Source organism: Struthio camelus, chromosome Z, assembly GCF_040807025.1.
Source record: "Struthio camelus isolate bStrCam1 chromosome Z, bStrCam1.hap1, whole genome shotgun sequence".
NCBI classification, from domain to species: domain Eukaryota; kingdom Metazoa; phylum Chordata; class Aves; order Struthioniformes; family Struthionidae; genus Struthio; species Struthio camelus.
The window spans coordinates 16,579,474-16,591,908 of record NC_090982.1 but is presented as its reverse complement, the minus strand read 5'-3'; the positions used below and the strand labels follow the sequence as shown (position 1 = coordinate 16,591,908).

General features: G+C 44.0%; 1 protein-coding gene across 3 annotated transcripts; it reads right to left on the bottom strand.

Moving 5' to 3' along the window:
- Nucleotides 1-2,733: 2,733 nt before the first annotated feature.
- SLC46A2 (solute carrier family 46 member 2) lies at nt 2,734-10,635 on the bottom strand. Of its 3 annotated transcripts, XM_009676796.2 has the most exons (5): nt 10,489-10,609; nt 9,206-10,285; nt 7,264-7,347; nt 4,876-5,032; nt 2,736-3,421 (listed from the first exon to the last, which is right to left on the bottom strand). In XM_009676796.2, exons 2-5 carry the CDS (start codon nt 10,266-10,268, stop codon nt 3,364-3,366), a joined length of 1,362 nt encoding a protein of 453 aa, XP_009675091.2. In that variant the 5' UTR covers nt 10,269-10,285; nt 10,489-10,609; the 3' UTR covers nt 2,736-3,363. The 3 variants fall into 3 exon arrangements, with proteins under 3 accessions (XP_009675090.2, XP_009675091.2, XP_009675092.2); XM_009676795.2 differs by having other exon boundaries at nt 2,734-3,421; nt 9,206-10,601; XM_009676797.2 differs by lacking the exon at nt 7,264-7,347 and having other exon boundaries at nt 9,206-10,635.
- Nucleotides 10,636-12,435: the final 1,800 nt, after the last annotated feature.

Below are 12,435 nucleotides of genomic sequence, written 5' to 3'. Positions count from 1 at the left end.
ATCTCAAAGAATGCATAATTCACTGCTGTCCTGGTTACTTGCATGCTGTTTCTAGGATTGTTTGTTTCTTCCTCAGTGGGTACTAGCACAATAAAGCAAGCGCTAAGATCCTGTTTTCATGCTCAGTTATGAACTGTGTTGTTCATACATACCACCTTCAGATTCCGACTGTTGCAATAAACGTAAAACATTAAAACACCATGATGGTTTTTTCAGGTATCCATTGAAAAATAAAATGGTGTTAGGTGTAGCCTTTAAGGGCATTAACTCCTCAAACATGGGTTGCATCAAAGAATAAACTAAAGATTCTTCCATGCAGTCTGTTTTCGCTTTTTTTTTTGTCACAGCGACACTTGTGCTAGGGATAGAGCAGTGGAACAAATGATAGAAAGGAGCAAAAGCAAAGTGAAGGTGCTGCAGAGGGCCTTGGAGGAGTGGCTGTGCCAGCCTGTTCATGGTGTATATTGCCTCAGGTGTCAGTCCTGCAGACACCAACATACGAAAAAATCCCAGCCCCACAGGGACTGTTCCATGTTTTAGTAACAGCCTTTTTTTGTTAAAACTTACTCATTCCTCAATAAATTGTGCATGTTTAATGTTGCAGACTTTTAAAATCTAAGATACTGGTGCTTATGACCACTGTGTGCAAAATGTGGTAGGTAGACATGAACTAAAGTAGCTCAGTAGATGTTCAGCCTCCTTTAAGGTAAAACAGTCTGTCCCATGATATATAACCTTTTACTACACTAACCAATGAGGGGCTTGCTAGTATTGTTAAAATACTTTTGACAATAAAACTGGGGACTATAGGAATAAACTCCTTGTCTTTGGGGATATGAAGGTTGCATTTAAACTTTTTTAGGGTGCTATTTAACCAATTTTTGAGGAATCAAATGGATGTCTTTCCATCTACATCTGCCAATTCTACACTTGGCGCAATGGAGTATTGTCAGTGTATCTGATGCACAGAAGCACTCTATCATGAGCTGGACTAGTCTTAAGGTTGCTTGGCTAAAGCGTATTACTTGTCCAAAGAGTAATGCACTTTCTGGGAAGGCTTATATTACTCTTGCGTAGATGAGTTGCCAAAACTCTAAAAGCTAGGAGCTATCTGAGCCTACTTTGAAGGCCTTGGTACTTTACACTTTGAAGCTAAACCACGTTGTTAACTCTGCTGCAGGTATGCATATCCACACCTTCAGATTTGTGTGCAGGGTTGGAGCCAGTGCCATTTTCCCACCAGCCAAAGGGATAGATATTTTTGTTACAGTAATGAACAACCAGGGGTGTTTCTGTCTTTAGTATAAGAAAATAGTGCAGCTCCATTCTTTTCTTCCCTACATACCTGCATCCATCTGCCCTCGCTTAAGTTTTGGAGAGCTATGCCATGTGCATGAAGGCAAGCTTGCTTTGACCATGTTAGTGCCCATTATGTTCAAGACATCAGTACTGAAACGTTGCTTGCTCATTGCATAAGCTGTGTACTACTTTTGACCTGTGTAAAACCTGCTCACTGGAACGTGTTCACTTCACATACTGCAGCCACCCTCATACCATTTAAAAACAAAAATGCAAGCTGTGAAAAGACTTGTCTTTGTGTGAACTAGCAAGTAAATGATTAAATGATATAAAAATGGGAATGAGGCTTTTGTTTCATGTACTCAACTAAATCTAACAACTATACTCTTGTTCAGACTAGCAGGTTATGAAATGTTGTCTTGATTTCTGGTGCTGGCATGCTTCTATTCCCTTTCATGTATCTCTGTATAAATATACTTTGTGCATTGTTTACTATGGAACTAGTACTGATGGAGAAAAACACTGAGGTAAAATTGTTTGTAATGCTCTATTAGTGTGTACATTTTTTTTTAAAAAAAATGCACCATTTCTTTACCTCAATTAATTTAATGGAATGGACCAATAAATGTATTAAAAGGTGACAACTTTACCTAGAATAAATGTTTCTTTTCTTGCAGTCTTCACCATTGAAGTTATGATGCAGGCACTAGTTTCGCTGGGCAGCTCATGATCTTATTGCAAACATATGCTTCTCTTAAAAGCCTTTTGCCCTGATGATTCAACTAAATGTCAGTTGTCCACTGCTGTAGAATGATTTGTGTGACTTGAAACCGGATCCTGAAGGTGAGAGAATAGTGCAATAGGACAGGTTGGGGTGGGGGAGGTGGGGGCACCACAGGATAACAGCAACCCCGTCAGAGCAGGGGAGGAATCAACTTCTGCTTAATGGATCCTTGGCTCAAACTGAGACTTCCTGAGTTGCTTCCTGGTTAATTCAGCTACTGAAGAGCTTTTAACTTACCTTTACAAAGCTTGGGGGTTGGAAACCACTTATTTCTAGTTAATTCCATTAGTGTGAAAACAGAGACATATTCTAGACACTGTTCTCTCTAGAGTGTGCTAGACTTTTGAACCTTGTTTAGTTTTTGAACTGTTTGGCTGATAATGTCTCATGCCAGTTGCTATATTGCATTGGATTCCTTTCTACAGGGGGTGGATCTAGCAAGATGATTACTGCCTGACATCAAGGTCCCTATGCCTCCATAAAAACTGTAGTAGTGTGCTTTACTTACCAATTCTTAACTTGTAACGAGAGTAGTAGGTCCAGGTGGTAGGAACTGACATGCCAGTATCAGTTCTTAAATCATACGTGTCCTGCTGTAAGCTTTGTTAAAGCATTTTGAGGACAATCTTCCAGAAATCAGGGACAGAAACATCTGTTCAGCAGTGTTTTATTGCTGGGATTACAAAATAGTGGCTTAATTTTAGTGTGGGCTTTTTTTTTTTTTTAAGTGATATTTCTGTATTTTAGTGCTCTTTGCAACCTCAGTTAGCTGGGATGACACCTCTTCATACTTGTCTCTAACGCTCATTAGACTGAGTCCTGCTGACCACCATGCACATGCAGCATAGTAAGCCAAAGTCACAGGACTGCCTTGAGATTTCTAATTGAACAGACAAGAAGAGAACTAATGGAAAACTAGGGCTGATCCTCAGCTTCCCTCTTCCAAATTGAACAGCATGGCTGAAACAGTTTTTGTTTCTATCCTCTTCTTGTCCATCTGCCCTATTAAGTCCTTGCTGCTAAGCAGCCTAGAGTGAAACCAAAATGCTCTAAAGGCAGCTGGTGTGCAATAGGCAGGACATCTGTGCAGTGCAGCATCTTGCATAGTATGTATCAAGGCCACCTTCTCTGTCCTGGTTGAGTTTAGTGGCTAAGAGGTTGTGCAGTGAAATAGAAACACAGATGTTTTTCACTTTCAAATCTGTAGGGACTAATGCTTAGCAAGCCTTCCCCTTGGACAGCTCAGATAATTTTCTGAGGTTTTAGCTGCTGCAGCTCTGTCACTCTGTCAGAATTTGAAGGGAACCAGTGGTTGAACGTTGTTTGAAGGCCACGATGCTGTAAAGAACAATAAAGATGCAAGTTACAAGAGAAAGCTAGCAAGCTACTTTCCAAATCTCTTTCCTCATCAAGTCTTTAGTTTATTTTAAACTTTGCTGAGGTGTCTGGAGCTCACTGTGGACTCATGGGCTTCCTTACAAGATATCTGCCAGCCTCCCTATAAGTTACTGCATTTGCAAGCAGTGAAACGGACACCATTTGTTGTCTTTCAGATTTGAAGCCCCTGATACCTGTGTTTGTGCTTGTAACCATGCTTAACTTCTTGTGTGTAGACCATGTTAAAAGCAGTTGAGTATCTTGCTGTTAAACTGCAGATTTGTGCATGTGAAACAGATTACTCTTGTGTCTGGAAAAATATAAGGAGGAAAGCAGAGCCTTGGGAAGGATGGAGAATGAAGTAGCCTTCTTCTGCGCTTGTGCTCCTGCTGATACCCAGATATATGCTGGAAAGGTCAGAAGAATCTGGAGCTCTGAATTAGACAGAGCTGATGGTGTAGGAGCTTTACTTAATTTTTTTTCCTTTCTTCATATCTCAGTGATAGTACTGAAGCTGATTGAAGATCTATAGTGACCTTAGACTTTCTACTATTATTTTCTTTTAAAGTGACAACAAAACTTGGCCAGAGTTTTGTTTCAGGTCTGACAATACTCTCTCCAGCATCTGCCTTATATCTGAATGTAGATATTGTTGTTGCACGGGTCAAATCCATTATCACAGTCTACTTCAATTTTACACTGGGAGAATATTGCCATTTCAAGGACTGCAATGAGTTGGAGGGACTTGGGGAGAGCAGTGACGTGGGAGAGACAAAGGGAGATTCCTTATAAAGATTCTAGGAGAATAGACCGACATGTCCTGGATACACTCTTTCAGCTTTCTCTCCTGAAACTAAACTAAGCCGATTTTGTGCGTAAAGCTCGCTCTTGAAAATACAGATCTCAGTCATTCTTTAGCTTTCAGCTGGGTGATCCCATCTGGCATCAGAAAAGTAACCCCTTCCACAACCACATGGTAATGGCTCCTCTTTGAAAGGGAAGAGAGATTGAAATTATTTAGTGTGATAGAAAAAAGTAAATAACCTGTAATGGATTTTACAAAAATGTTTTACTTCATGAAGGATTATTTCCTCCCTCTACCTGCTGCTAATTTAGTAATATCAAGCACTGCTTTTGCACGAAGGCTTTGTCCCCTGGGATTATTAGCTCTTAAACTCAGCTAAATGTTCCTCCTACAGCAATTCATGTTACATTAAACAAAAATATTCAAAACATTGTCTAAATGGTTTGCAAGTTTCATTCTTTGAACCTTCTTGATGTTTGTTGTGCCGAATTTTTGTTGTTAAACAAATGTATTTTTCTTTTTCAGTCTTCATTATACATTTTAGACCTAGAATCAGGAAGAATGAAAAAAAATTAACGTGTTTTTGGACAAAACCCTTTCCATTCCTTACCTTAAAGGGAGGAGACTTAGGCAGCCAAATAGGAAAGACAGAATGAAGCAGAACCCGCTGTACCAGTCCAGTGTGCTTTGATAGATCTTGTTGTAGACGGTAGATGTCACGACTCCCGTGATGACTAAGGACAACTGCAGCAGGACAAACACCTTACCTGTAAAACAAGAAAAGAGATCGTCACTGGGGAGAAAAAAACTGCTGTAGTATATATTTGCAGACTCTGCATGGAAGACTGATGTGGTTGTTGTTTAACAAATGCCATATAGTATGATCTTTTATTTGCTGTTGTTCTGGACCAGAATTAAATGCCTTGTTTTGTCCTTTAAAGGTACAGGACAAAAGAGCTATCTAGAAAACTGGCTGCTTAAACAGTTGCTAACCTGAGCTATGCCATGTGTTGAGGTAGCTGCTTCAGAAAGCAGTTAATAGACTGAGAAATAAAAGTGCCCGTTTCCATAGCATGTAGAAAGGTAGCCCTGGGCTAACATCTTAGGATAAGAGAGATTTTAGTCAGGGTCTGCTTCTGTCCTAGACCAGAAGGCTGATCTGCTGGATTAAAACGGTAATACTACCTGATTTCTGGAGCGGTGGTGGTGTCAGCGGCAGCGCTGCCTCGAGGGTAGCTCATGCCCCCTGTGGGAGTTGAGCGTGGTTTGAATGATATTTAGGGAGGAGGGAAGGGAGAAATTGAATTATAACTCAAACAGCCGAGGAATAATCACTCTTGCTTAAGCGCAGGGTTCTGCTTCTGTGATGGTAAGTGGAGAGAGGGGAAACAGTGCAGCCCCCAGGCACGTGCAAAAGGGGGGCCGGTTCGGGGCTGTGGCCCTCATTGCCTTCTCCACCTGCACGGCGCCAGCTGCCGCATCCTAAGGACATGGCCACCCCAAGGCAGTGGCTGCTCCACTGTGTCGTCCTGCTCCTGAACTCTTCTGTCGGCAATAGCTGAGTGCAGCCCGGGTAGCTCGTGGTGAAGGTTGAAGACAAAAGAGGCTGATATATGATCCAAACAGTGTGCTGATTAATCTAGTGTGCAAGTTGCATTATTTGTGTAAAACAGGTGAGATTGTTACAGACTACTTTAAGGAGCACAGACGATAGGGATAAACTGGTGACAGAGCATGGCTTCTACGTGACTATTTTTGTATTATCCTTCAATATACACACAAGGAAATTGGACGCTGCACAGTAGCACTGCAGGTTGATTTTTGCATCTGTTTGGCTGGGCTTGTAAGATATCCAAATATGACATAACGCAATAACTCCCCACTGAGGAAAAATGGTTTATACATGGACATGGGCTGAAGCTGAAAGCTCTAGCGTGTGGGCGTAACACCATAAACAGAAGACATTCACATGAGCTTGTACTTCCTGACAAAGAAAGGGAAAAAGCATGTCTGCGAGCCCAGTAGTATGGATGTAAGTTAGAGGTCTTTGGCCTATTGACTGGCGGCCGTCAGGTCTCTGGACCTGTGTGTTTGCACCATGGTGGGGCTGCACAGGCCTGAACTGCTCTGACCCAGGTGGGTTGTGCTCCTGGTTCTGAGAAGAAGAACGTGGAGCTGGCAGTAAGATGGCGGGTTGCTGAAGGGGCAGAATAAAACGTTTTGAGTGATGAGATCACGTGGCAGAAAGCAAAATGATTCCAAAGACGGCTGTGGGGATGTGTTTTGAAGAGGCATGAGCAGCCACAGGCCTGAGGTGCTGTTTGGATGCAGGAGCAATTCTAGTTATTACGTCTGAATCAAGGTCATGGGGTAAAAATGGTGGCCTCCAACGTAGTGTTGTGAAATACATATATGAATATTTGACTATTCTCTAACAATGTTGTTATTAGAAAAATTAAGGATTTCTCCTCCTGCTTACCAAAAAGTGACAATTTTTATAGAAAGGTCAAATCACGTTCTAATAGGAACAAACTACCAAGGAACTCTTTGGGGAGATAGAAAGTGTAACTGAGAAAAGATGAAAGAAATTCATCCTTCTAAAAGCTGGAAGTAAAAGAAGGCAAACGTAAATGGTATGACTATCATGCTGCTTCATTCCAACGTTTTGCTGCTCTTGGTTTTCCCTGGAGCACTGTGCTTTTGAGCAGTACCTGAGGTATTTTTTTCCCTGCCTTTGAGCTGCACACTGATGGTAATCTTTTAAAGCATGTGTTGAAAATTTTGTGGATGTATGATGAAGTAACCAGGGAGGAGAAGTATGTACGTGACAATCCTGTTCTGCAAGTTTTTCTGCTCCTCCCTTCTCTTCTGTGGTACCAGCTGTTCTGGTTTTATCATGCAATATACAGTTGGTAGCAATAACTTATTTTAGCCTATGTATTGTAGGCTGAATGGAGGGACGGGGGGTTTTGACTGATAATATAGCCAGAGTACTCACCATAAGATGATCCTTCAACATGCTTGGATAACATGGACCTGATGGTTGGTAGGGGGATGAGGGCAAAGAGCATCACTGCCCGTGCTGTAATGCAATGAATATTTCATTGTCTTCTGTCCCATAACACAGCCATTGCTTTTGAAGACTACGTGCCTGAGTTTTGGACAGACCCTTTGCTTTGCTTTTTCTTGTGGTCCCTGGAGGACCACAGAGCAGTACAAACTCGTTGGAGGAGCGTAGGTCTTTGCTTCATGCAAGGGATGGTGGATACATGACCTATCGCTCTGACTGGCAGAGTAACTTTCCCTACGTCAGCCACAGTTTCTTGGTCTCTGCCTGACCTGAAATCCTAGCATAACTGGAATATAGCACTGTCCTCTGTGATAGGTGAGGTGAACGATTCATATCTCGCAAGCAGAGAGAGCACCCTGTGCTGCAGGACGGTATAACATTATATTTATTTAGTAACATGGTGCTTCTGGCTTGGGCTGGAGTATTTTAGGGCCTTGCTAGTGTGGAAATTTTTAGGCAACTGGAATTGGCTTCCTGTCAGCAGAACTGACCTCAGGGAAAACTCAGTCCGTGTCTAGTGTGCTGAGGTGCTTCTGCAATGCAGGGAATAAGCATCTTGTGTGGCAGCATGTGTTGATGATGGGCTTAATTTTAAACATACATTTGTGTTATATTATTTTGGACTTGTCTTTTTCCCAGCCTGGTTGCCAAGTGGATAAACAGAATCTCTTTAAAATGTCACCCCTTTTTGTCTGCTTTTAGTACACTAAATATGATATCCTACCATCTTTTCCTTTAAAATAACTGAGTTTGATTTTCAATTTCTCATCCTCGTTCCCTCTAGGAAAATCTCTTTAGGTTATTTCTCTTAGATCTTTTCCTCACTTTCAGAAACAAGATCTCGAAGGCATGTGATGTACTCCTTCTGTTTGTCAAATATGAATCATCCATTTCACCACCACAAAGGATGTTGTCCTTGTAGTTTGTTTTCTGTGTTTCTGTGCAGGCTACCTCCCAATAAGTTGCTTTTTCCTCTTCATGGGATGTCTGTCCCATCTCTTGTTACCTGTCCCTCAGTCATTTATATATACTGTAGGATTTGTACAGTACATTGTGACATTTCAGTTGCTGAAGCAGATCCAACGTTTCACCATTAAATTTCCCACCAGCCATAAATGTCTTGCAGCAGCAAAAGGAAACCATACCTTAAGATGTTCACCCAATAGGAAATCTTTGCCAATTTTTTGCTATTATAGCCTTAAGCCTTTCCTCACAAGAAGCAAATGCCTCGTGTTAATGCAGCCGCGTTGTCTGACTAGTACTGGTAGCCAACAAGAATTCCTACTCCCACACATCGTAAGCATTGTTTCCCTGTTCAGATTTGGATTACAACCAAGTAGAAAATTACAAGTTAACTAGCCTTTAAATTGAGCATTAACAAAAGTAGATGCCTCTTCTGAATATTGTAGGGTGCTGAGCATAGCAATTTGAAGCCAAACATTGGGAAGGGGAATGATGAAACCCTTGCCTCCAAAGTCCTATAGATTTTGGTAGCTCAAAGTTAGCTGCCTACATTGTCAGTGAGTGGAGGGTTACGGGTGACAGGAATGGCTTATTTTGTCATCTGCTGAAAGAGGGGATGGTCCTGCTGCTAGGTAAAGAAGATGACTATGAGGAAGAGGAAAGAGAGGGAAACCAGAGAAAGCTGCTTATGACACTGAACAGTGTTTTGACCTCAGTATTTGAACTCAGATCTAAGTAATTTACTATGACAATGAAATCCTCTTGCGAACTATTCCCGTGACTCTCTATCGAGCTCCCTGCCCTGGATTTCTCAGTGAAACAGAGAAAAATCCCTTCTCCTAGTACAGAAACGTCCCAGCCCCTCTCTCAAACTGCACTCGCTTGCATGCGCAGCAGTTCAACTCACCAATGTAGAACAAGAAGGTCCACCGCACGAAGGCCATAATGAGGATGCCAGCGCTGAAGGATACCATTCCAATCATGATAATTGTAGTATCCCTTAAATACTTAGAGAACACAAATACCCCTAGGAAGCTGGTGACGAAGATCACATACCCAGCAGCATTGCCATGGCCAATCTCCACAGGGTTCCAGCTTAAGGGCTCCTTGAGCAAGAAGAGTGGGAGCACGTTCATTGCACCAACCACCGCAAGGTCATACAGGATCGCCCCAACAAAGAGCATGACAATGATAAGTTTTGAGGGTGCTACTGGAGTAAGGTTGCTGCTTTCAGAAGAGTGGGAATTTCTTGCGGCTCCTGTACCGGCTGGCAGCTGGCTACCGCCGTCCCCCGTGCTCTTGGCTTTGGCTGGGCAGGGAGCTGCTGGCTTGGGGACTTTCAGGACAAAAATACTGTAGAGGAGACAGAAAGCATAGCAAGCAATGCTGCAGCCCACTAGCACCGTGCCCTCTCGATAGTGGTCACTGAATCCAGCAAAGAGGTACCCTGATACCATGCTTCCCAGGAAGCCGGCTAGGCCGTACACCAGCTCAATAACTATAAGTCGCAGAGACCTCCCGCTCTCAGAGGAGCCCAAGGATCCCAGAGCCATGATGCCTGCCCAGAGTGTGGTGAAACCGCCTGTCAGCCCATTGAAAGCAGCAGCCCCATACATCACCTCGATTGGCCAATCCAGCAGGATCAAGAGGAGCAGGAGAGATTTGGAGCCCAAGTAGCCAAAAAGAGGGAAGGAGATAGGGATCTTCCGGTGCACCTTGTCCCCAAGCTTAGACAAGCCGTAGGCTGATGCCAGCGGGCTCAGGCCCAGGACTAGGTTGTAGATGATATAGAAATTAGAGACGGCCTTCTGCTGAGCATCTTGCAGGGAGTGAGAAGGAGAGGTCGAGTTGGTTTGGTTGTAGTAGTTCTTCACCACCAGCAGCAGCCCTGTGTCGTAGAAGGCACTGGCCACCTGGGAGCCAGCAACCACTGGCTCAATCCATGTCCTCATTGCTGCTATCCCCACCATGGTAGCTGATGACTCTTCTGAAGAGAAGAGAGGAGAGCTGTTTTCAGGAAGATATGCTGCAGGAAATGCCCTTTCAGAAGCTCTGCTCTGTAGACATGTTTGAAGTGGAGCAGTGGAGGGGAAAGAAAAAAAAAAAAGAGAGAGAAAAGATCTGCCAGATAGCACAGAATCAGAGAACTGTGCAAGAGAAAACCTGGCTGGGAGGGTATCTGCACAGCACCTTGCTATATCTGTGCACACACGCACATCCCCGCACTGCTCTGATCTCTGGCTCATACAAGAGAGGCTTTTGTACAGATAGAGAACGCCCTGCACTGGCTCACTGCTGTTGCTGATCTTCCTGGTATAGTTTCAAAAGAGGTCATATGACCCAGGGGAATTTCTCTCTCCCAGTTTAGGAAGTGAAAATGCCCTGATCATGTAGTTGCTACAATTATCTTTTTTTCCTTTTGGAGGACTTTCAGGGAAGCAAGACTCACACCTCGATGTGGGGGTGGGGAAAGGCTGTCTGTTTATTTAGTAGGTAATTCATGAATTCCCCCTGCCTCCAGGCCTTTTTCCTTTCTTCACGGTACTGCTTGCTCTTTCTATCTTACCTGCTCCTTTCTGCACTATTGCTAAATCTCACCCCTTCTGTCACTGTTATTTCAATAATGCAATCAGGAAATTACACCAAAAAGAAATGAGAAAAAGCCTACTTTTAGCCCACAGCTGCCCTTCCATGTGCTTGTGTCTCTGGACTTTACAATTTGGGAATTTCCAAGAGGAGGAGAAAAGCTCTAATTTATACACTGGAATTGGCTTCCTCCGTGCCTGAATAAGCGATGAGTGGAGTGGAGTGGGAAGCCAGGGTGAGTAAACAGCCGCCTTGTGGAAACTATATTGGTCACATCTCCTCAGGGCGGTAGCGGGAAGCAGGATGCGCGCTGCCACGTGCTGCCCATGCAGCCGTGTGGGTTTGCAGGCACTGACGCCCCAAGCGCGCTCACAGCGTTTTCACGTCATCCCCTGCCTCTCGCGTTCCCGAGGCTGGTGCTGCCTGCTCAGCACAAGGACTCGGGCTCCTGCGGGCTCCTGGTGCGGGGGACCGTGCTCGTCCTGTATCTGCTCCTCTCCTTCAAGATATCTACTGCCTCTTTGGTGGTCCGGAGGGGCTGAAGGCAGCTTTCACTGGAGACCTTTCCCTGCCCTCCCCACATTTCTCCTTAAGCTCAGCAGAACCTCTGTGCTTATCTGGAAACTTGCCCAGAGGGGAAGACACCCTTTTTCAGCATATGAAGTTTCTAAGCAACATAGTGGGAAAATGGGACCAAGCGTGCTGCGGTCCAGTACTCAGTTTGCTGAAGGGGTTGCCTGCCACAGTAGGAGTTTCTTGGAGACAGAACACTCAGTTTATGTTATGAATTCTTGAATATATGATTTGTTTGGTTCAGATACCATGGGGGTATGAAAGAATACTAGATCAATGTTAACTTGCACTACATTTATGGTCTTAATCCCGTATTGGTTGATTATAGGAGGCCACAATGTAGTTGTTGGTGTTGTCTGCCTCTGAAACACGGGAGACTGGCCTCACGTGCAGACAGCGTGTACACAGGATGTCGTTCCCCTAAGCGTTAAAACTATGGGTTGCCTGCTTGGTGTCCCATCCTGTGCTTGGGGCTAATCCAGTCACAGCGTCCAAGAGATTTTCTTTCTCCCAGGTCTACCTCACCATTTGACTGCTTCCCGCAGCACCCTATGCTTAGAAAGGATAATGGTGCTTTTTATGTGATGATTTGGGAGATTTACAGCTTTACCACAGTTCCTGAGAATCCTGGGCCCTGTTCTCCTGTGGCTCTTGGTCTTTTACTGCGCAGCTTCAGCATGAGGAAGCGTTTTGCAGCTGGCAGGGTGCTTGACCCCTTCTAATCCTATCCCCTTTTTCTCACCTAGGGTGACTACATGCTTACCTATTTCCATGCTTAGGATTTGCAAAATATATTTAAGGACATGGAAAGCAGCAGGGAGTCGCTATGTTGAAATTGGTCTCTTCCTCTCTGCTGGAAGCAGAACTTGCTCGGATGGTGGAAACCATGGTGGAGGCCTGGTAACCTCGGAGGCCTCGGATGGTGGAGGCCTGGTAACCTCTCATAAAGCTTGATGTTGCTGTAGCTGGATCTGCCTC